Here is a 19,821-nt window from a genome sequence, read left to right on the forward strand (position 1 = left end):
TTCTGGGATTTGAACAGCTCCTTCACATTTTACCTACTGACCTTTAGAGCCAGGATTTCAAGCTGAACTTTCCATTTGCACTGTTCAGGGCGCAAAGGACTGCAGCACACATCCTCGCACTGCTCGAGACACTAAACGGGTTTGATTCTTCTTGGCATTATTCATTGACCAGCGAGGCTCTGTTCTTGCTTTTGTATACCATCTGTGCAGAGAGATGTTTTCTGTAACCTGTGTTTTTTATATGTACTTACAAGCTGGGATACTCATTTTGATGCCTTAGAAAAGGCTGATTCTGGGAAGTGAAATGCTTCTGCACTTCCAGGAACAGGATCTTTTATGTTCTCCCAACCTGGCAATTGGAACTCATTAATTACTAGAAAATGTGCCTTCATTGTTTCTCTTGCATTAGCACATGCACACGGCCGTCACAGACCTGCTGCTTTGTGCAGCGTGCTGTGCAAAGGCGGAGCGCAGATGCGTTGGCCATCTTTGCTAAGGGACCTTTGAACCTTTTGTTCTTAAAATAGGAACAAGGCTGAAAAATGTTTTGCATGGATATTTGTAACAACGGCCTTTAGATTGTTTCTCAGAGTGATACGGCCTCAAGACTTGCTCATTTTCCAGGTGCGTTTTTAGGTTCTTGAGCACCTGTTCCACATTTTGAAATGGGATTTCACCCACAAATCCTGTGGGTGCTCTCAGGAAAAGGCAGTGAGGCAATCCCAGCTCAGCTGCCTTCCAGCCAGTTGTTTTGTTGTACCAGGATGTCTTATCATATGGGCTCTGGATTTTCCCATGTGGCTGTTGATTAGTATCTTGCTTTGCCAGTAGTTGTCAAAATGTTATAACTCTACCCACGTAAGGAAGCATTGCTCAGCGTGAGTCACAGCGTTGGAGCCGCGGCTCAGGCTTTAGGCTGATGTTACCCTCTAGCGGCCTATGGAGATAGAGTGGAGGCTGGGAGCAACCACAGCAAAGACACGGTGCCTGGTGGGTTCAGGGTGTCCTGGGGCAGGGAGGAAAGCAGGGATGTTGTCTGTCATGAAGGCTTTTTATACTAACAGTTGCCCAGATCCATATCTGAAAGGACCGGAGCTCCTCACTTCGTTAGCATATCGGATGGGAGCGGGTTACTCCCACTTCCATTAACCTTACTGTGAAATCCAAAAGCTTTCAGATGGCCTGTTCTGGGCTTCACCCCAGTGCCAAGGTGGTCGTACAGTGCCACTTCTGCTGACACATCTGCTAACTGTCTTCCTTGCACAGCCAAGGTAGATCTTCAATGCGGTGCCAGGGAATTCAGCTCTGCAGTTCCAGGTATGATGACTGAGATATCCGGCAGTGGCTGTGTGCTGAACCAAAGTGCAGGTGGATGAGGATGATGACTCTACTTGTTATGTTGCTTGGGTACTCAAAGACCAGATAAGCATGCTATTTATCTATCACCAAGACAAAAACCGCGTAAGTGTGACCTCTAGTAATGAATAGAAATAATGACCAAGACAAAAACAGTGATCGGAAGATCCTTCAGGGGACCCCACTCGTCCTTTGTGTGCTGCTCAGTAGTTACATCTCTCAAATCCATCCCTTTCTGCCTCTTGCTTTCTGGTCTGCAAACTAATGTTCCTCTCTTGCGTGTCCTTTTGTGCTAGCAAGTCCTAGTAGCCTGCCCCATCCTTGTTTATAAGTATCACAGCGATGATAGCCAGCCCTCTCACGTATCCTTTGCTCACACATGGCCTTGTTCCTGCTGCTCCTCCCGTTTATAGTTGCACCTGACTTCTGATTCATCAGAAATTTAGTTCTTCCTGGATATTTAGTTCACAGGAGTGTTTTTAGACTTGTCGGCCCTGCTCATTTAGTTAGCAAAGTGGCATGCCTCTAAGTGGGATCTGCCAGCATGTCCTGCCTTGAAATGGTTACATCCTTTCCAGAGGACTTCAAGCAGACTCTTTCTACCTTTCAGCTACTTTTCCAAATCTGAACCGCTATAAACTTGAGCAATTAGCACTGCTGCTGAGTTAGCTTGCTTGTCAGTCTTGCACACGCCTCTGGGTTCTTTGTATTCCAGCTGGGGGAATTTCCATATCTCCATCTTCCTGGAAACCTTGTGTTTTCTGATCAGCAAATGCTCAAAGCATCTGTGCATTAATGGTGGCACATTGCAGAGGTGATACGACTGAGTTTAACCAAGCCACAGTGTGCTGGGCAGTGCTAGTCCAAAGAGCCAGAACCTGGAGAGCTCTGGATCCTGTGCTAAAGGACTGGATAAATTGCCATGTCCTTTCTTCCTTGGCTTATCCAGTTAGGGCTGAGGAAGATACCAGCGGACAGTGTGACAGGTCGGGGGCTTTCATATCTGCAGTCACTTGCCCACTCTGGCCCTCCCCAGGGCACGATGTGATCTTTGGCTCCATTCGCGCACAGAAGCTCTTTGCTGGCAGTGTGGTTTGCAGTGCCTCTGAGTGCCTGGCTCTCTGACAGCCAACATCTGGGGGTTTCCTCATTAACTAGTGTCCTATCAGCTACCCAAACGCCAGTGTGCTCAGTGCTGTGCAAAATAAACAGCTTTGTCTCCTGGACAGAGTGCTGACTGTGGGGAAGTGGGTTTGTTCTCCCTTACCTTGTGCCCTACCCTCACTGTTGTCTGTAAAACAGTAAGTCTGTTTATTTCTGGCAGAGGCCAAGGCTGTATCACAAAACTGTATAGCTGTGCCTCTCCTGCTCAAACCCCTTGTTACTGCAGCCCCGAGCTTGGTCACGGCGTGATGTGGGTGTGCGGTGAGGCACGTGGCGTCCGTATGTGCATTTCCCTCTGTTGGCGTTTGCCGGAATTGCCATGGGTCGGGGACTGTAACCTGCATCCATGGCTTTGGGTGTGTGGAGGGCAAGTCAAAGGGTGCCAGGCAGGGCTGTTGGTCTTAGTTTCTCCTTCTTTTCTCTTCCCTCAGGTCAACGTGATGGCTGTGAGCATCTGCACGCGAGAGGCCTACCAGTCCATGAAAGAGAGAAACATTGATGATGGGCATATTATTAACATTAATAGGTGTGTATGGAGGGAATGTGGGATCAGCCATGTGTGCATCCTCCTCCCTGGCTCGTAGAGGGAATGTGAGTGGAGGAGTTTTAATGTTGGAGGGGGCTGATGGGTGCCCAAGGAGAGGTTTTCCAAGGATTGTGATGGTTGACTTTCAAACCATTTTTTTAACCTCTGCTGGTCTAAATGCAAGAAAGACCAAAGCAGGGAGAAAAGGATAATGCTAATCACTTGTGACGGTGCAAGGTTGAAGATTTGAACTTCTTCACCAGCTCCAGAAAACAGCTGTATTGAGAGGAGCCTCTGATGGTACGCATTCCCCACAGGAGAGGGGAATTCCTCACGTAGCCACCATGTCAACATCTCTTGCTGTGCTCATTGTGATGGTTTGAATATCCTGTTGGCTCCTTCTCGGGACTCTGCTTGCGTCCCTGCCTCTCAGCATGTTCCTTTCTGCTCTCTCCCCAGCATGAATGGCCACAGCGTTGTGCCACAGTCGGTGGTACATTTTTACAGTGCCACCAAGTACGCGGTTACAGCCCTCACGGAGGGGCTGAGGCAAGAACTCAGAGAAGCAAAGACTCATATACGAGCTACAGTGAGTACAGTGGGCTCCCTTCCTCCCTCCTGCTTTTGTGGGTGGTAGAGAGCTGGCAAGCTTTATGGGGCAGAGGTTTTCCCTTTGGAAACAGTCAAGGAAATGCAAAAATAGTGCTCGGCACACTGGGAACGTTCAAGACCTGTGGCCAACTGTCCCTGGCCACTTCTCTTTTCCAGACAGAGAGAGACTGGGAGGGCAGAAGGCATGGCAGCAATGAGCTGTGTCAGGGAATAAGCTTTTTGCATGTGCAAAGTGGGCAGTTGCTTGTCCAGGAGCGAGGGAGGCACATGGCAGCAAAGGGAGGTAATCAGCGGGGCTGTTTGTTCTCATGTAGAGCTTGCATCTCAGAACTGGTGTGTTCAGAAGTTAGTTTGTATTGCAAGCTTTTCCATCATTTTCTCTGCTTCTCTGTCCCTTTGGGGCATGAAGAGGGAAGTACCCATTGGCAGTTCCCCAGAGGTACCTGCCACCACAGTCATTAAGGCAAAGCCCACTCTCTTTAACTATTCCCCTAGAAAAAGGGTGGGGAAGGAGAACAATAGAAAGGGGGCTGGGGTTTTGGGGGGCTTTTTCAGTGCTAGAAAGTTTTCTCTTCATTTTGTTTCTCTTTATCCTTTAACTGAAGGGGAATTACAAATCTTATTAGGATGTGCTTTGCTTTTTTCCAGTGTATATCTCCGGGACTGGTGGAAACAGGATTTGCTTTTAAACTTCATGATAATGACCCCGAGAGAGCTGCTGCAACCTATGAGAGCATTCGGGTAGGACATGAAGAAAAGAAAACAGAGGGAAGTGGCTCTGATTATAGTTTAACAATCTCCCTCCTGGCTAATAGCACAAGGAACTAGTTCTGCAGTGTGCTCAGTGTTTCCTAGGATGTAATCAGCACCCCCAAAGTCTCAGCACTCAAACCTCAGATTTTGCACTGATTTTTACACGCTATGCAGATTTTCATTCAGGTTCAGTTTCCGACTCCCTATATTTTTCCCCTTTATTTTGATGTTCCTATAAACTAATATCAGTCAGCTTTGACATTTGGCAGGCTACGACCTCTTTATTGAAGAGAAGATATAATAAGCAAACATGCCTGCACGAGAAGAAATGTGAGAGCGTGTTGTCTTGCAGGTGGCTAACGCAGGATTTCTTGTGCTTCTCTGGTAATTTTTGATAAGGATGGCAATGCCTGACCTGGCAGAATTACTGTGCCAGTAGTAAGATTATTCACAGCAAATGGAGAATTATCAGCACCAGGCGTGTCCTTTGTTAAGTTTTTAACAGATTATTTTTTTCTTGCTTGCTTGCATCTTTTTGATGTGCCCCGGTGACACAGTCGAAATTCATTATTGATGGTTAGGAAAGAAGTGATCTTGTGGGTAACTTCCTGAGATGCCCTTTGTCTAAGAATCTCTCTCCTGTCTTTCCAGTGCCTCAAAGCTGAAGATATGGCTAACGCTGTCATATATGTCCTCAGTGCCCCACCTCATGTACAGGTAGGCTGTGGTTGGGTTGGAGGAATCTGCGGGGGGTGGCTGGAGGCCGAGAGGGCAGCTGCTGCCCTGACATTTACTCATCAGCGTTGCAGTGGCTGTATCAGCTGTGTGCTTCGCGGAGCCTGGGCCGGGGATTAGCAGTGATCACATTTGTTTACGCTTCCCTGATGGCAGCTATGGGATTGTGCTGCTTGGGTTGCTCACGGTCCTGCAGATCCAGCAAAGGCTGCTCTGACCCCAGAGAAGGACTGCGCAAGGCAGGGGGACGGGGGGGATGCTTTGCCTCTTTTTTTTTTTGTTTTCTTTTTTTCTTTTCTTAAGTTTTTTGTTGTTGTTGTTTTGTTTTTTTGGATGGCGCCACCTGAGATTTGCTGACAGGATCAGGTCCTGACAACTGGCAAATAACATGTTGGGCCTGATCCTGCCTGTGGGACGCTTGTGCTGCTAGAGGGACTTTTCTCCTGTGAAACAAGAAATAAGTAACCAGCTTTTGGCTGGAGCCAGGAGGAGGCAGGAGCAGTGTCCAAGTTTAGGATATGCAACACAAAAGTTCCTGTTACAAAAGCAAACTTTGATCATGAGAGGTTTAGCAGCCTGTTGTGTGAACTCTGCTCCTTCGGAGCAAGACATGGCTGTCTTGACATTGGATCAGTAGTGATAGCTGGCGTTCTTGGCTTAAGAGGATAACACGCCCTGCCCATGGCTGATCAAGCAGTGCTTCTGCCTGACCCTCCGTGCGCAGGACCAAACTAGAGACTTGAACCATGAGAGTGTGTAATCAGTGTCATCTTGCACTCTTCTCTACGCGTGTTTGTGCTTTTATCCCTTCCGCTAAAGGCAGAGCAGTCACATTCACCTTTATTTCTTCCTAATATCTCAGTTAAGCAGGCTCATTTCTAGTCACAGGAACATTCTCCATGCGCAGCTTGCCACTGTAATGGTGCAGCATGGAAGTGCCCAGTGCAGGATTTAAGATGGACTTCAGTGCTCCAGTAAAGCCTTATGTTGGTCTCTTCTAGATTGGAGATATACAGATGAGGCCCACGGAACAAATATCATAGCATATGAAGAGGACCGTGAGCAGCACCGTGTATCCACTCCACTTCGAACCCTCTGGCAATTTAGGGTTTCGTCGGCTGGCTAGCAACGTTTTAATCAAGTACCAAGGATCATGTTTGAAGAATTATTTTTCTCTCCCTCTCTCTGAGCTGGTGCTGGTGCTGAGCCAGTTTAAAGACATAGTAGTGGGTCTCTTTCTCCCCCACTCCTTTCTGAAAGAGTAAAATGTATTTGGAAATAATGCAGGGAAGTGGTTTGTGGAAGATTGTTGTCTCCAGGCTGGTTTATTCTTCCTTTTGCTTTCTTTTCAAGGTTCGTTTGATCTTATTTGCTGATGCTGTGTCTGGACATAGGTGAAGTGGCACAAGATGTTTGCCAGCTTCAGCGTGCTTAGGGTTTGAGATTTTCAGTGGATGACATACATGAATCGATCTAATTTTGGGGTTTATTTTCATCAGATTGATTACTGATGGAAAATGATGCATGTGATATCTCACCCACCTCCCCAAACCCTCCTTTCGCATTCACATGAATCATGCCTGCCAAGTTTGAGGAAGTATAAATGTGTGTGCTTGCTATTTCTCTTTCTTTCTAGGTAGGTAGGTAAATAGTTGGAGGAAAAGTATCTGTACTTCTGCAGATTAGAATGATCATCTAAGTGGCATAGTTACAGTAAGAGTGAGTTGTTTGGTATCTTTAATAAAAACTAAATGTGTGCTGTCTTGTGATCACCTCTATCCTTGGTGTCATCTCCCAGCACTCTTGATGTTTTTGTATGTGATATTTGCATGCATTGACACTTATCTGGAAATATTGATTGGTCTTAGGAAGCTGTATGATGCTGTTTAAATGCTGGTGCTGATGAGTTGGAAGTGTTGAAAGTTTGTTTATATGCAGAGATACAAACTCGGAGAGAGAGAGAGAGTGAAATGAACCATGCTGAAGCCGTCCAAAATGAAAAGGTTCTAGTAGGGGCATTTGCCTACGAAGCAGCAGGTAGAAGGTCTGGTTCAGATCTTGCACCAGTTCTATGCTGGCGCAGCCCCATTGTTTTGCTCTTGATTTATTCTAACTTGAGGGAGAAGAGAATCGGCCTCAAAGCTGATACATGTAGAGCTGGAGGCCACTTGAGTTGTTTTAAGACTCTTGCAGCATGGCAGAAACACGTCTGTGTGTAGCCCAGCTTGCGGCAGAGCTATGGAGCTGTTAATGTCTGTGTTGCCTTAAGGTTGCAGACCCGCTCCTGCTGCGCTCTGGACTTTCTGCAGTGTTTTGGAAGGCAAACTGTTGGTTTAGGTGGAGCAGGTATGGTCAGTTGATCAGAGCGGAGGATTGGGAGCGAGAGAAATCTGGGTTGGATTTTTTGCTTACATCAGTATAGCTCTGTGGGAGTTCATCTGTGTAACGCCACCACAAGGGAGACCAGAATTGGGCCACTATGTCATGAGTTTCAACTCCCTATAAAGCCTTGGGCAAGTCCCCCTTTACCTCTCTGCGTCAGTTTCCCCATCTGTAAAATGGGGATAATAATACTTACCTACCTCACAGGGGTGTTGTGAGGACTCACGAACTTTTGTAAAGCACTTTGAATATGAGGAGCGCTATGTAAGTGCTGAGTGTTGATATGAAGTATTATTATTAATTAAATCTTATGATACATAGAATTCCTTGTGCCAAAGGTGAGCAACTGTAGAAGGATACAAGGAAAAAATTGGTAAAACACTCCTTCATAATGACGAAACAAAGGCAATTTATAAATACACGCTCATGGTGTGTTCTGTCCATTCCTCATCTGTCATCAGTTTCTACGGGCAAGTGTACATAGCTTTGTCTCTGGATTTGGCCTTTTAACTTACTGTGAGTGAAATTCATGACCAGTGGAGCAGCCTCGCACCACTGTAATGCACTGTCCTCCTCCGCCTTGCCGAGATGGTGGCTTTGTGTGGGTTCTTTGCACAGAGCTGGGTTTCACCCACAGCACTGGGTTAGACGGTGTCCCACGAGGAGCGGCCGGTCCAGGTCTGCATGCAGCCAGCAATCCTCGTGGCAGCAGAGAGCCTGTGCCAGCTGGGAAAGCTCTTCAATCTCTGTTCCACTGTGATCCTCAGTTTGGAGGCACTTGGCTAAGGAAGGTTCAAGCACTACTGTGCTTTTTTTATAACACCCCTGTGATGTTCAGCTAGTCTTAGTCTGAAAACTGGTGTTTTCCATAGGGTTTCTTTTGCAGGAGCTTGTTGAAATTTAGCAGACGCGCTGTGCAGTGTGTGCCATCCTTTAAAGAGAAGATGGTTGAACTAGCAGTTGGAGGGAAAAAAAAAAAAGTTGGGAAATTAGGAACTTCTGAGCAGGAAAAAAATGAGCAGGGATGTGGACTTGTGAAACATCTGAATCGGTGGCCACAACTATGTACAAAGTTAAGCAATGTTGAAATGCATGGCTGAGGAGGGACCTAACTTACCTTTCTGCTCTGTAAAAGGAGGCTTCAGAGAGAATTGCTTAAGATGTGAGGCCTTGGAAAAGGGTCAGTCTGGGTAATTGGTCCCTGCAAACACAACCTGGCTGACCTGCAGCCCTGGAAGTTTGCGGGTTTTTTTTCCCCAAGAACATTTGTAACATTTGCTAGTCTATAAAATATCCTTGAAATAATATCCAGTATATTTTTCCATTTCAAATGTGTTTTTAGGTGATAATTCCTGCTGCCTGTTAACTTCCCATGTGGAGTGTGGCCGGTGGAAGGGTTTGGCACGGGTTGTTTGGCCGCTCTGCCTCGTGTAACCTGGTGGCACCTTGAGCCATCTTCCTGGGATGAGGTGGGATTGGCAGCACGACTCAGAGTCGTTGAAAAACCCCAAACAGGAGGGTGAACTGTGTAATTTATCAGTAGGTTTCTAATTGTGAACTGTTAAAATAAAGAATAAAAAGAGAGGCACACTGTGGTTCTTTTGTTACGTGTGTTGTAGTTTTTATGTTACAACATCCTTTTTAGAGTTCACAGCTAATCCTTTTGTGAAGAGTTCAAAAAAACTTGTGGTTTTTGTTCTTCATGAGAAAAACCATCATTGTTTTCTAGAGCAGAATAGCATCTAGTTGTCTCGTGGATAACCTGTGGAGGTTGGACTCGCTCATCCTTGTTCAAATGAAGCTGCACTCCACAGGGGTTTCCTGAAATCCCCAGGTAGGCTGCTGGGCACGGCTGGGTTTGACTAAACTGTGTAAGGCATGAGTCGCAGTTGCTACTCAGACTTGGACATTGAACCCTTTCACTCTCTTGTGCTTGCCTTGAAGCAAGACAGGTTATCGTTGTCATTAACAGAAGGCATTTTTGTTCCCCAGTCCCCTTCCAGCTTGTCCAAGTGCAGAGGCATGTTCCTGAGCTCAGGTTTGCTGCTGTTGAAATACAAAGTTTTTGCAAATAACTAATGAATAGCTGAATTGGCTGCCATTGCTGGATTTGAGGCAGGTATTTTGGATACCTTGTAAACAGGTAGAGAACATTTGTAGAATTAAAACCATGGGGTTTTTCCTATTCTTGTGCACCTTTTTTTTTTTTTGTCACCAGTTATATTAACATGTTTCCTGGAGGTACAGCAGTTTTATCTGGCAGATTATGTGATTTCAGGACTAGTCTCAGCCCTCGTTTTTTTCTGGGGGGGAGTGGGGGGAGAACCACGAGCACAGATAGCTCTGGTAAGCAGCAGGAAAACCATTATTTTACTTGAGATGTCTAAACCTGCAAAACCAATTTCATTATATTTTTGAGGCCTGATGTGGCTTGTCGGTGCTTCAGACTACAAAAGCACTGGAACGCTCTCTTGGTTCTCCTGCAAAATCCTTTTAAAATGATATTATTGTGGTTTCTCCCTTGTCTACCCATTTATGAAATTAAAAGATGGGTATAAAATGTCACGTAATTAGAAGAGGAGCATTTTGATGTAAAGTTACAGGTTCGGATGCTCCGGGAGCCCTTTCTGCCCGTGTTTAGAGAAGCACATTGCAATTGCTGTGCCTGGGCAGTAAATCGGCTGGGATGTTGCCCTCGGGACATCCGCTTCCAGCCGATGAGATGCTGTTTGGACAGTTTCCATTGTTGGTGGCGTTTTACAGCCCTCCTGAGCACACACGGCCTTTGGGAACAGGGTCAGAGAGAAATCCCCGCTCACTGGGGTAACTGCAGTTCAAACACTTTTTTTTTTTCTTTTTAATATTAAAACTATCTGAGTTAGGCCAGGGCCAGGACTTTCCAAAGCACCAGCGCTTTTGTTGCTGGACCTGAGTGGCACCGGTTGTTTGGGCTGGGGTCTGTGGGATGCAGCCCTTTGCCCCAGTCTTTGTGAGGTGCCCTCACAAAGTGGTTAAAAGCCAGTTTTTGGTGAATTAAGGCCAGTGGAGGCAGCTGTGGGGAGGGGTTCGGCTCCTCTCTGGCTCGGGGCAGCACCAGCCCCGGTGAGCTGGCTCAGCCCAGGGGTGTGCGGACAAAACTGCCCTCCTCCCTCATGGCTGCTGGGGTCCTTCGTGGGCTCCGGCTGGGAGCTGAGGCGGGAAAGGGGCAAAGAGGGCCAGGGCTGTCCGCCCGGCGCGCCCTCCCACCGCCAGGCGGCGCTGTTTGGCGGGGCGGGGCATCCCCGTCTCGCTGGTGCGGCCGCCCGGAAGCGGCGCGGCGCAGGCGGCGGGCGGGAGCGAAGCCGCGGGGCCCACGCGTGTCCGCGGAGCACCCTGGGCCGGCAGCACCCCACACGTGTCCGTCCCCCTGCCGCCGTCTCCGGAGCTGAGCTCGGTGATTCCTCCCACACCCAGGACCCCGTGCTCGTCCCCCGTGCCCGTGGGGTGGTGCGGGGCCTCCTTTCCTCAGCCCAGCCTCCCGTGGGCAGGCCGCCGGTGGTGCGCTGGCCTCTCCCACGTGGAAAGCCCTTCGGGGCACCGTGGAGCAAGCGCTGAAGCCGAGTGTGTGGAGGGGCGTGGGGCTGTCCCCCGCTAACCTCGGCCCTTGGTGGCGGGGGGTGAGATACGGCTCCACGCGGAAGCAGCGGCCCCTGCCCCTCGCAGCTCCAGCCGCGGGTGGGGATGAGGAAGGGCTGCCCCGAAGCAGGAACGGCGGCGGAGAGCTTCCCCCACCAGCCCTGCCGGAGGACTCTGGAGTGGTGGGTGACTCCCGTACCTCCCACGAGGGCCTGGCCCCACGGAGCCAGCCACGGCCGTGGCACAAGTCGCACGAGAGAGGAGCCAGGCAGGCTGTGCCAGCCAGCACGAAGCTGTGGGGCTCGCGAGAGGGTGACTTCTCAAAGGCGAGGAAGAGGCTGGAACGAAAGCCTCTGTCTATCGAGAGGACTAAAGGCTCAGAAATCTTATTTGGGATCGCACCGTGTTGCCTGGCCCTCTCTCAGTCGAGAAGGGACCTGTTCAGGTTGTTCCTCAAGCAGAGCAGCGGCTCTCGGCGGCTTGTGATGAGCGAGTTTGTCCTTCAGGCCACGGCCCGGGGAGTCCCTGTGCACCACATCAAAAGGAGGGAGCTGGATGCGCTTTGCAGAGGTCAGGTCCACCAGGGAGTTTGTTTGGAGGCCACTCCTCTCCGTTTCAAGAGTTTGGAGGAAGCTGAAAAGCCTGATCTGGGGGATGAAAAGAGTGTGAACCGACAGCTGGTTTGGCTGGCGTTGGAGCAGATCCAGGATCCCATGAACTTGGGGGCACTGCTGCGCTCGGCATACTTCCTGGGGGTGGACAGAGTGGTGACAAGCCAGAGGAACAGGTACGGGGTTGGTTATCTGCTCCTTCAGGTTTTCTCTTTCTTTTCCTGCTGGTTCCCAAAGAGGTTTGTAGCCTGCATTGCTTGACAGCTTCTTTAGAGGGCTTTCTAGGACTGAGCTTGAGAGCTGAATCTGGCTTGCTGCTGCTTTCCGTTGTGCTCTGCAGGGAGGCTGCGGGATATGATAAACCAGGCTGGTAAGGAACCTCCCTGGGTAGTTGTTTTAACCTATTTTATTGTCCATCTGTGCACAAAACTGCTGTAACCTATTTCCTGGGTTAATTGCTGAGCCTTCCTATTCTCCATAGGAAAATATATCTGTATAGTGAGTGAGATCTGTAGTGGACTAGTTGGAATTGAGTTGCAGAGGCAACAGAAGGAAATACAGAAACAAAAACTCTCCTGGATTTCCTTTTTTGCTCACATGTGACACTTTTCCTTTCTCTTTTCCTTGCAGCTGCCCTTTGACTCCAACAGTGAGCAAAGCTAGCTCTGGAGCCATGGAAGTCTTTGATGTCTACAGCACAGATGATCTCCGGAGCTTTTTGAAGGTAGAATGATCCACATTTTTTTTTCCCTTTGCTTTCAAGAGACCTCAAATATTGCATTTGTTGAACAGAGATGGGTACAGGAAAAGGACTGGGTTATTTGTGGTGTCCTGTGCTCCTGCTCTGCAATCCTGTCTGCTGCCGGTGGTCTGTGCTGTCGAACCGCCTCTGACAGGTGTGCACCCCCAGTGCCACTCCATCGGCTGGGGTACAGGTCCGAGTTGTGGGTCTTTTTCTGGCAGATGGCGATAACGCTGTGTCTGTCTCCTGTACTCAGGCTGCGAGCTCGGTAAGAAGGGGTCTGCCTCCCTTTCCGGGGGAACGGAGCTAGTGCCGCTGCCTGCAGCAGGTCTTGCCCGGCGTGTGGCGGAGGCAGCATCCCGGGGCCCAGGCACACGATGGCAGCATTGGGCAGCCTTTGGAGCAGGGGAGAGAGGAGAAAACTAGGGGTGGTGCGAGCTGCTGGTCATCTTTTTACGCTGTACCTATGCGGTGAGGTGAGATAGGACCCTTTGCAGAATGGTGTTGCAAAAGGAGGGGGAAAAGCAGGGAAGTTGCTTTGAATTGGCAGAGGGCGTCCGTCCACTGTGATAGCACTGTGTGACTGCCCCAACTCCTCGTGGAGGTCCCCTGTGCCCTGGCAGGGCTGGGGACTGGCTGAATGCTGTGCACAGGCAGAGCAGGGAGCTGCAGGCTCACATCTGCCCTCCCCTGTTCGTGTGGGATCCCCCAGACCTGGGGGAGCAGTGGGGTTGGAGGGTTCAGCACGGGCTGGGAGGGCAGAGGCTGCAGACCCTTGGGGGAACAGAGGCACCCAGTCTCTGCTCCCAGGGTCACCATGTGCTGGTGTCCCTTTGAGGAAGAGCTCGTCACAGTCTGGTGTGACCATGAGGAGGCTGAGCAGAGGTAAGCCTGGACTCATCCCACTTGGTGCTAGAAAACCTTTGTCCAGCTGTACCATAGGTCTGTGGCAGATGGAGTTCTGGATGATGGTGAAATGAAAGATACATAAAATACATTGATATTTAATTGAAACAGCTGGAAGAATCACTTTGTTACTGTAAAGCTTGAATTATTAACATTTTGAGCTGTTGCAGCAGTTCATTTAATTGGACCCGGATTCACTGACCTAACCCTTGGCATTGCCTGGCTGGTGTAAATTTGATATAACATACTGTAAAAAGTGCCAGTTCCACAGGAAATGAAGCTGGCAAGAAGCAGCAGCTCTTTTATTGTCAAAATGGATTTCCAAGACAAATAATTAAGGCCCTTTTTACTAGAGTGCGGGAGGGAAAGCTGGTTCTCTGGTTATGTGAGGCCCTGAGTGTTGAGTGCCCTGCCTTCTGTATGAGCTGATTTTTTGACATCTGAGTTTGAAAATGTTCACTTGTGTTTGAAAATGTTACTGTGGGCTTCTGATGGCTGAGCCTGCACTTGAGAACGTCCACTGCAGTGCTCTGTGGATTAGCCTTATGCTGATTTGTTTAACACTACTCTTTTTCTATGCTTTCCTGGCAAAAACCTTCTTAGAACTGTTGTATGGGGGAAAAAAAAGGGTTTTCAGTTGCTGTTTGTTTGCTTGCTGAACTGGAATAAACACCAGAAGGAAAATTACCTTTTTTTTTTTTTTTTTTTTCTTCCATAAATTGAGGTTTATGTGCTGGTACTGGGAGGACTTTGGTGGTAAAAATTCAAGAGATGCCAAAGAAACTAGAAAAGCCAGTCAGCTTAACTGAAAATGGGGGGGTGGGTGGGGGGAGCACGTTTGTGTACATGACTTATTTTCTTTCTACGCTTGAAAAATAGGCAATCTTTTAACGTTTGTTTCCTTTCCCTTTCTAGACTAAAACTGCAGAAGGCTGGGAAGTCGTGGGAACGGTCAGCAAGCCTGAGGACGCGGAAAATATTCCTGTCATCAGTTGCTTGGAATTTCAGTGGAATAAACCTGTTATTATAGTAATAGGTATTTCAATTTAGAGCTTTGGGCGTGGTGGAAGTGCATGTGTGAGGGAACGATCAGGGTGATGTTGCAGGTCTTTTGAATTACATCACACCTTCGTCTGGAAAAGAAAAGCTGAGCAAGAAGTACCAGAATGATCTGACTGCAAATGAAATAGGGACCCAGAGGAAGAGGGGGAGATGAGAAGCCTCCCAGCAGGAGCTGCAAGAACAAACCAGTTTGTGTAGATGAACAGGGAGTTTAGTAGTTGCAGAGGGTCTAGATGGCAGTTGTCAGTGGCAGGACAGGTCTGGGTCCGTGTACCAACAGCGTGTTGTTTTGCATTGTGTTCTGCGGTGCTTTTGATCCTGTCCTAGAGCCCTGAGCCTGGATTTTCTGTGTTGGTGAACCACAAACCTGAGTGAGAGGCCCAGGAGGTATGCGTTTGCTCTTGCTGCACTGAGGCTGTAATGGCGAGCGGTGCCATGTCTTTGCTCTGTCATGTTTCCTCTTAAAAAAAACCAGGAATATATCTCTGTGCTCAGGTCCAGAAAGAAGCATGAGGAGCTGTTGCTGGGGATGGTCTGAACACAAAGTTGGGCTTTGTGGCGTGGAGACTGGTTAGTGGCTGCTTTTGTACACCTAGAAGGCAGGAGCTGTTGTCTGCTGCAGTACCATCGGGAGGAGCAGGTGTAACCTCCTCCCTGCCAGACCTGTGCAGTGTTTGAGCAACGGGTGCCACTTCTTTAAGCACCTACACTGGGCAATTCCCACAGGGCCCTCTGCTTCTGCCCCCACTTTGTGTAGTGGATGCTTGCAGAGGATGCTGCCTTTTGTAGGTGGAGTTTGGGGTTGTGCAGCCTCCCAGAAGTTGATGAGAAGGGGAGTAACAGCCTTGTGGCAGCTAGAGAAAGAAATTCGCCCAGGAGTGCTGCACTAGGCACCCTTGTGTAGCCATGCCATAGCCCCCCATTTTGTGTCGCCTGGCACAAGAGCTGGTTTGAGCTTTTATACTTGGAAGTAGTGTCACGCTGGCGGTGAGCCATCGAGGGGCTGTAATCCTGCCCCGTGCTGTGGTTTTCTTGGCTCAGAAGACATTTCTTTAATTAAAATGTTTATTGAACTCCTGGAAATACTGACAAGACAACGCCGCAAATCTGGCATCTCTACAAGATGTGTGGAGCTATATTATAAAGCAAGCAGGGAGGCTGGCAGTGCTGCTGATGGACCACAAAGAAATGCATCCCAGAAACAACGACAACACCAGGAGAAAGGAAGGGGGTGAAAGTGGCAGTGGTGTCGTTACCTTGAGTTATGAGAGATTTCTCCAGGAAAAAGTCCAAATATCCTTTTGTCAAGGGAGATTGGAGGCTGATTGGTAGATGCATGAGGAGAGCTCCCGGACCTTGCAGCAGTAATGATTTCAACTCTCTGCTGAGCACTAACTCTTCGCTGAAAAGAAAATTGAACATTACAGTCGTCTGATGCTGAGGTTGTTTGAAGAAACGTCCTACATCTGAATATGTAGCGTACCTGCAGCTGCAGAGAGCCACAGAGATGATTTAGCACGCTAGTGAGCTTCCTAGCATTGCACAGATTGTCTTGTAAGTTAAGCATTTGCAGACTTGAATTCACCCTCCTGGCATCCTCGCTGCCTTGGCAGAGAGTGATTTGGACAGTCCAGCTTAATGTTGTCTGTGCTGGAGTCATTGCCAAAGGTGACAGGCAGGCTGGCTGCCCTGAAAACTGGGAGCCTTGTGTGAACAGGGACAGATTGGGAGCACTTAGATGTTTGAGCAAGAAGAGTTTCTGGGTAATTTGTTGTTCTTACACCTTCAGTCTTTAGCTTGGGGTTTAAGACTGTTCATGGAATTGTTTTTATCAAGATGCTCATATTGCATATCTCTCTGAACTGGCTGCTTTTGCCTGGATTTGAAACTCCTGTGCTGGAAACTGCAGTTGTTACAGTGGGGTTAATTGTAAATGGGGCAGGAGACCTGGTTTATGATCTCAGCCAAGCTCTAACTCTGGGCTTTGAGGCCTGTCAGTGAGGGACAAAGCTAAGAGATGGAAGTCAAAGATCTGAAGTGGGAAGTGTTTTGTTCACCAGTATAAACTACGATTTAATCTGATTCAGTCAATACTCCCTCCCTCATGTCACAGTGTGCAAGTCTTTTTGCCCTAAATTTATGGTTCCTAATTATTTTAAGCAGCCAGAGCCATAAAAAGCTTTGTAAAAGCTGGAAGCAAAATTGCTGCCTTTATTAGGAACTGTAAGACCCTTATCAGGGAGAGTATTGCTCCAGGAGCCGTCACACCTCTGGCAATAGCTGCTGTCCCACTTGGGGAGTCCCATGAGAGTGTGCTTTGAGAGGCTCGGGAGGCAAATATGACTGCAAGTTGTAAAACTTTTCTGTGTTGAATCAGGAAAAAGTAGGATGATAATATCTTTTTTTCTTGAAGCCTCCCTAGAGAGCTGCAGTCTAGCGTTGAAGAGGCAGGGCGGGCCATGGGAGGTCTGGCTTTGATTCCTTGTGTCACCCAGGCTTCCCCTGTGACCTTGGATAACTCGCCCAGGTCTTGTCCGCACTTCTGGCTTAAAGAAAGAAGGAAGAAAATAATGGTTAGGATGGGATTTTGGTTTTCCAAAGGTTCACTTACCCCAGCCAAAGGATGCTTTTGCCAGCGTGGCTGATTTCACGTGGGAAGGTGATACAAGGTGCACTACCCAAAACATTCTTTTGGTTGCACAAAATGCATCTTGCCAGTTATACCAAGCCAGCAAAACATGGGACCGCGCCTCATGAAAATGGGAGTAACAGCACTCTCCTACCCTGCGTGGTCCGAGGGGAGCCGCACAGATCAGTACATAGGGACGGGGCACGGGACCTGCTGGGGAGGTGCTGCAAGTAGATACCAGGGGAGGAATTCTGTGGCAACTCAGCCCAGCAAAGAGCTCATTTACCTTGTGGAGGAGCAAGTCTACAGTGGCATAGACAGGGCCCAAAGCATACGTGTATGCTGTCAAAACTTCAGGTATGGGTCTAAATTTAGGTGAGCTTGGGCAAGTCCTTGGCGACAGTGCTGGTCACGCAGGCTGAGGCGCGGAAGCCCTTGGTAGGCAGCGTGTGCCCCGACGGTGCCATCTCGGGGCGCGTCGGGTTCAGCCAGGGTTGGGGTATTGCTGTTGAAGGGGAACATTTGGCTTCCAGCATGCTGAGCCTATTTTGTCAGAGGGAGAGCACGTCTTAGAAATGAGCTGGGTATTTTTGCAGCCATGTAGCTGTCTGTAGCTCTAAATAATGAATGTGGAAGAATTCTTTGGGGAGCCGAGCGGGCTGGGAGGTCTGTGGTCTTCTGCGTTTTCACTTGTCTGTGTGCAGGATTGTTTAAAGCCTCTCCCTTTCCATTTCCCTTCGTGACAGTGTGAGTCAAACAACTACTAATGACCTGGGATAGATTTCAACTCTGTTTCAGCAGTGTATCAGCCCAAACATATCAGGGCTGTTGGATGGTTTAACAACTAATCAATTGAAGCCTCTGGTTAAACTGTCTGCATTCACAAGTTGCACCCAGCTGGTGGTACTGTGTGCTGAAAAGGCTGAACCCGTCACTATCAATAGGGATGTGAGATTTGCTGGACCAGATCAGGCCTGTGGCCTCTTGTCTGCCTTGTCTCTCCAGCAGCCACCCGTGTATGTGGGCAGCGTCTGCTGGCACGGTGGCTGCTTGCACGGGGGATCTTTGTGCTCAGGCTACAAGGCTCTGTGCTTTACGCTGTGCACGTAGGCGTGCTGCACAGGTATTCCTCAAAAACACTTCGGGTACTGGAGAACAGAGACTGGAGTGGGCCAGGAAGGGAAAGCAGGTAAGGTGCCTGTCTCGCCTCTGGCAGTTCTTGGCTGTTGCTCCACAGGAGCTGGTGAGGATGCTGGTGAGCTTAGGGGCAAGGGTATAGTTGTGACAGAGCATTAGCAAGAACTGTACTTGGGAAGGGGGAAAAGGGACGTGGTAGTGGCTGTGAGCTGGCCTGAGCAGTGTCTTTGTTCTGCAGGTAGCGAAGGCGACGGACTTTCATTAGAGACGCAGCTCTTGTGCCATCGGATGCTGGCCATACCCCCTGGCAGAGCGCTTCACCCCGGGATCGAGTCGCTGAATGTCTCTGTTGCTGCTGGTAAAAAAAGTTCTGATGCACAAAGGCATCAGAGTCCAAATTTCTGTCTTTAAAAATCCGACATCCAGGCCTGCAGAACGATTTTCTTGTGGTTTAAAACAAAGATATTTTTTTAACAATTTGTTTTTGCTGTCCTACAGGTATTATCCTGCACTCCATCTGCAGCCAAAAGCTGAGGCACAGTGATTGAATCTTTGTTCAACGGGGGAAGCTGGTTGGCGTTTCATGGCTGTGCGCTGTTGGTGTGGATATGGTAGCGCTCTTTCCAGGGTCTTCACGGTCGCTGCAAGTCACAGGGAGAGCCCCATTAACCTGAGCTGCGTCTTGGCTGACACACGGTACCACCAGAACCCTGGCTTAATGCTGAAGTCAGACACCTGCGTGTACTAGGTAACACCTCCCACTGGCACCTCGGAGGAGCGTCCCTAAGGAAGAGATACAAAGCTAGGTTTTAAAAGCAGGCAGCCAAATCCTTCCGTTCTTGCAGTAAAATGCCCGGTGATGGCTGCGAGCTTTGTGCTTGTTGCATGGGGCACTTTGTGCATCGCTGGTGCTGTGGAGAGAATTTGGGCTGTAGGTGAGAGTTGGTGCTCGGTTGGTGCAGCCACTGAGAGCAGCCGTTCCCTGTGCCCACCCTGTGCCCCGTGCCTGAGCCCACCACCCCCTTAGCCGAGAGGGTGCTGGTAAGAACCAGGGATGAATTGGGACTACTTGGTAGCAATTTCTTCACAATGGGGCAATTTCTCTGTTACATATTGCTGCTTGAAGGTCTGAAAACATAGTGTCGTATCTGGCTGTAAACCAGGTCTGCAGCCCTGCCACAGGATGGACGTGAGCTGTTAGAAAACAGCTGTAGTGGAGCAAAATGCAGCCCGTTGAAATAAAGCCTCTGTAAAGACTGGTTGTAGACTCGAATCAATCCTTTTTGTGCCATATATAAATCCAGTGTGATTAGTAGAACAGGGTACTTCCTTCAGGTGGAAAGGGGAATTGGGAACTTGTTCTCTTCGTCCAGGGATGTTTCCTTTCGGTGGTGGGCCTGATCCTACTGGTTGCTGAGCTGCCCCAGCACCACTGTCCCCATGATGGTATGGGAGGGGGTGAGGGTGGCTTCATTTGCAAATATCCTGGTTGAAAACCAGGCTGGCTAAATTATTGAGAACCAAATGAATGTTATCACTTAGCACCTTAATTATTTTATTTAGCTACTGTGGCCCTTTGCATAGGATTCCT

The 19,821-nt window shown here is 48.8% G+C and overlaps 2 protein-coding genes across 2 annotated transcripts in view; both read left to right on the plus strand.

Annotated features, from left to right (window-relative positions):
* The window catches only part of DHRS11 (dehydrogenase/reductase 11), a 28,405-nt gene extending 19,282 nt beyond the window's left edge, over positions 1 to 9,123 (plus strand). Inside the window, exons 3-7 of the mRNA XM_075113083.1 lie at positions 2,952 to 3,046; positions 3,506 to 3,635; positions 4,307 to 4,399; positions 5,063 to 5,128; positions 6,148 to 9,123. Coding sequence (XP_074969184.1) covers positions 2,952 to 3,046; positions 3,506 to 3,635; positions 4,307 to 4,399; positions 5,063 to 5,128; positions 6,148 to 6,189 — 426 coding nt within the window. The 3' untranslated portion in view covers positions 6,190 to 9,123. The remainder of the gene's footprint in view (positions 1 to 2,951; positions 3,047 to 3,505; positions 3,636 to 4,306; positions 4,400 to 5,062; positions 5,129 to 6,147) is intronic.
* Positions 9,124 to 10,832: 1,709 nt separating this feature from the next.
* MRM1 (mitochondrial rRNA methyltransferase 1) lies at positions 10,833 to 19,489 on the plus strand. Its single transcript, XM_075112897.1, has 5 exons — positions 10,833 to 11,930; positions 12,385 to 12,478; positions 14,318 to 14,438; positions 18,469 to 18,588; positions 18,729 to 19,489. Exons 1-5 carry the CDS (start codon positions 11,629 to 11,631, stop codon positions 18,776 to 18,778), a joined length of 687 nt encoding a protein of 228 aa, XP_074968998.1. The 5' UTR covers positions 10,833 to 11,628; the 3' UTR covers positions 18,779 to 19,489.
* Positions 19,490 to 19,821: the final 332 nt, after the last annotated feature.

This window comes from Phalacrocorax aristotelis, chromosome 18, assembly GCF_949628215.1.
Source record: "Phalacrocorax aristotelis chromosome 18, bGulAri2.1, whole genome shotgun sequence".
Taxonomy (NCBI): Eukaryota; Metazoa; Chordata; class Aves; order Suliformes; family Phalacrocoracidae; genus Phalacrocorax; species Phalacrocorax aristotelis.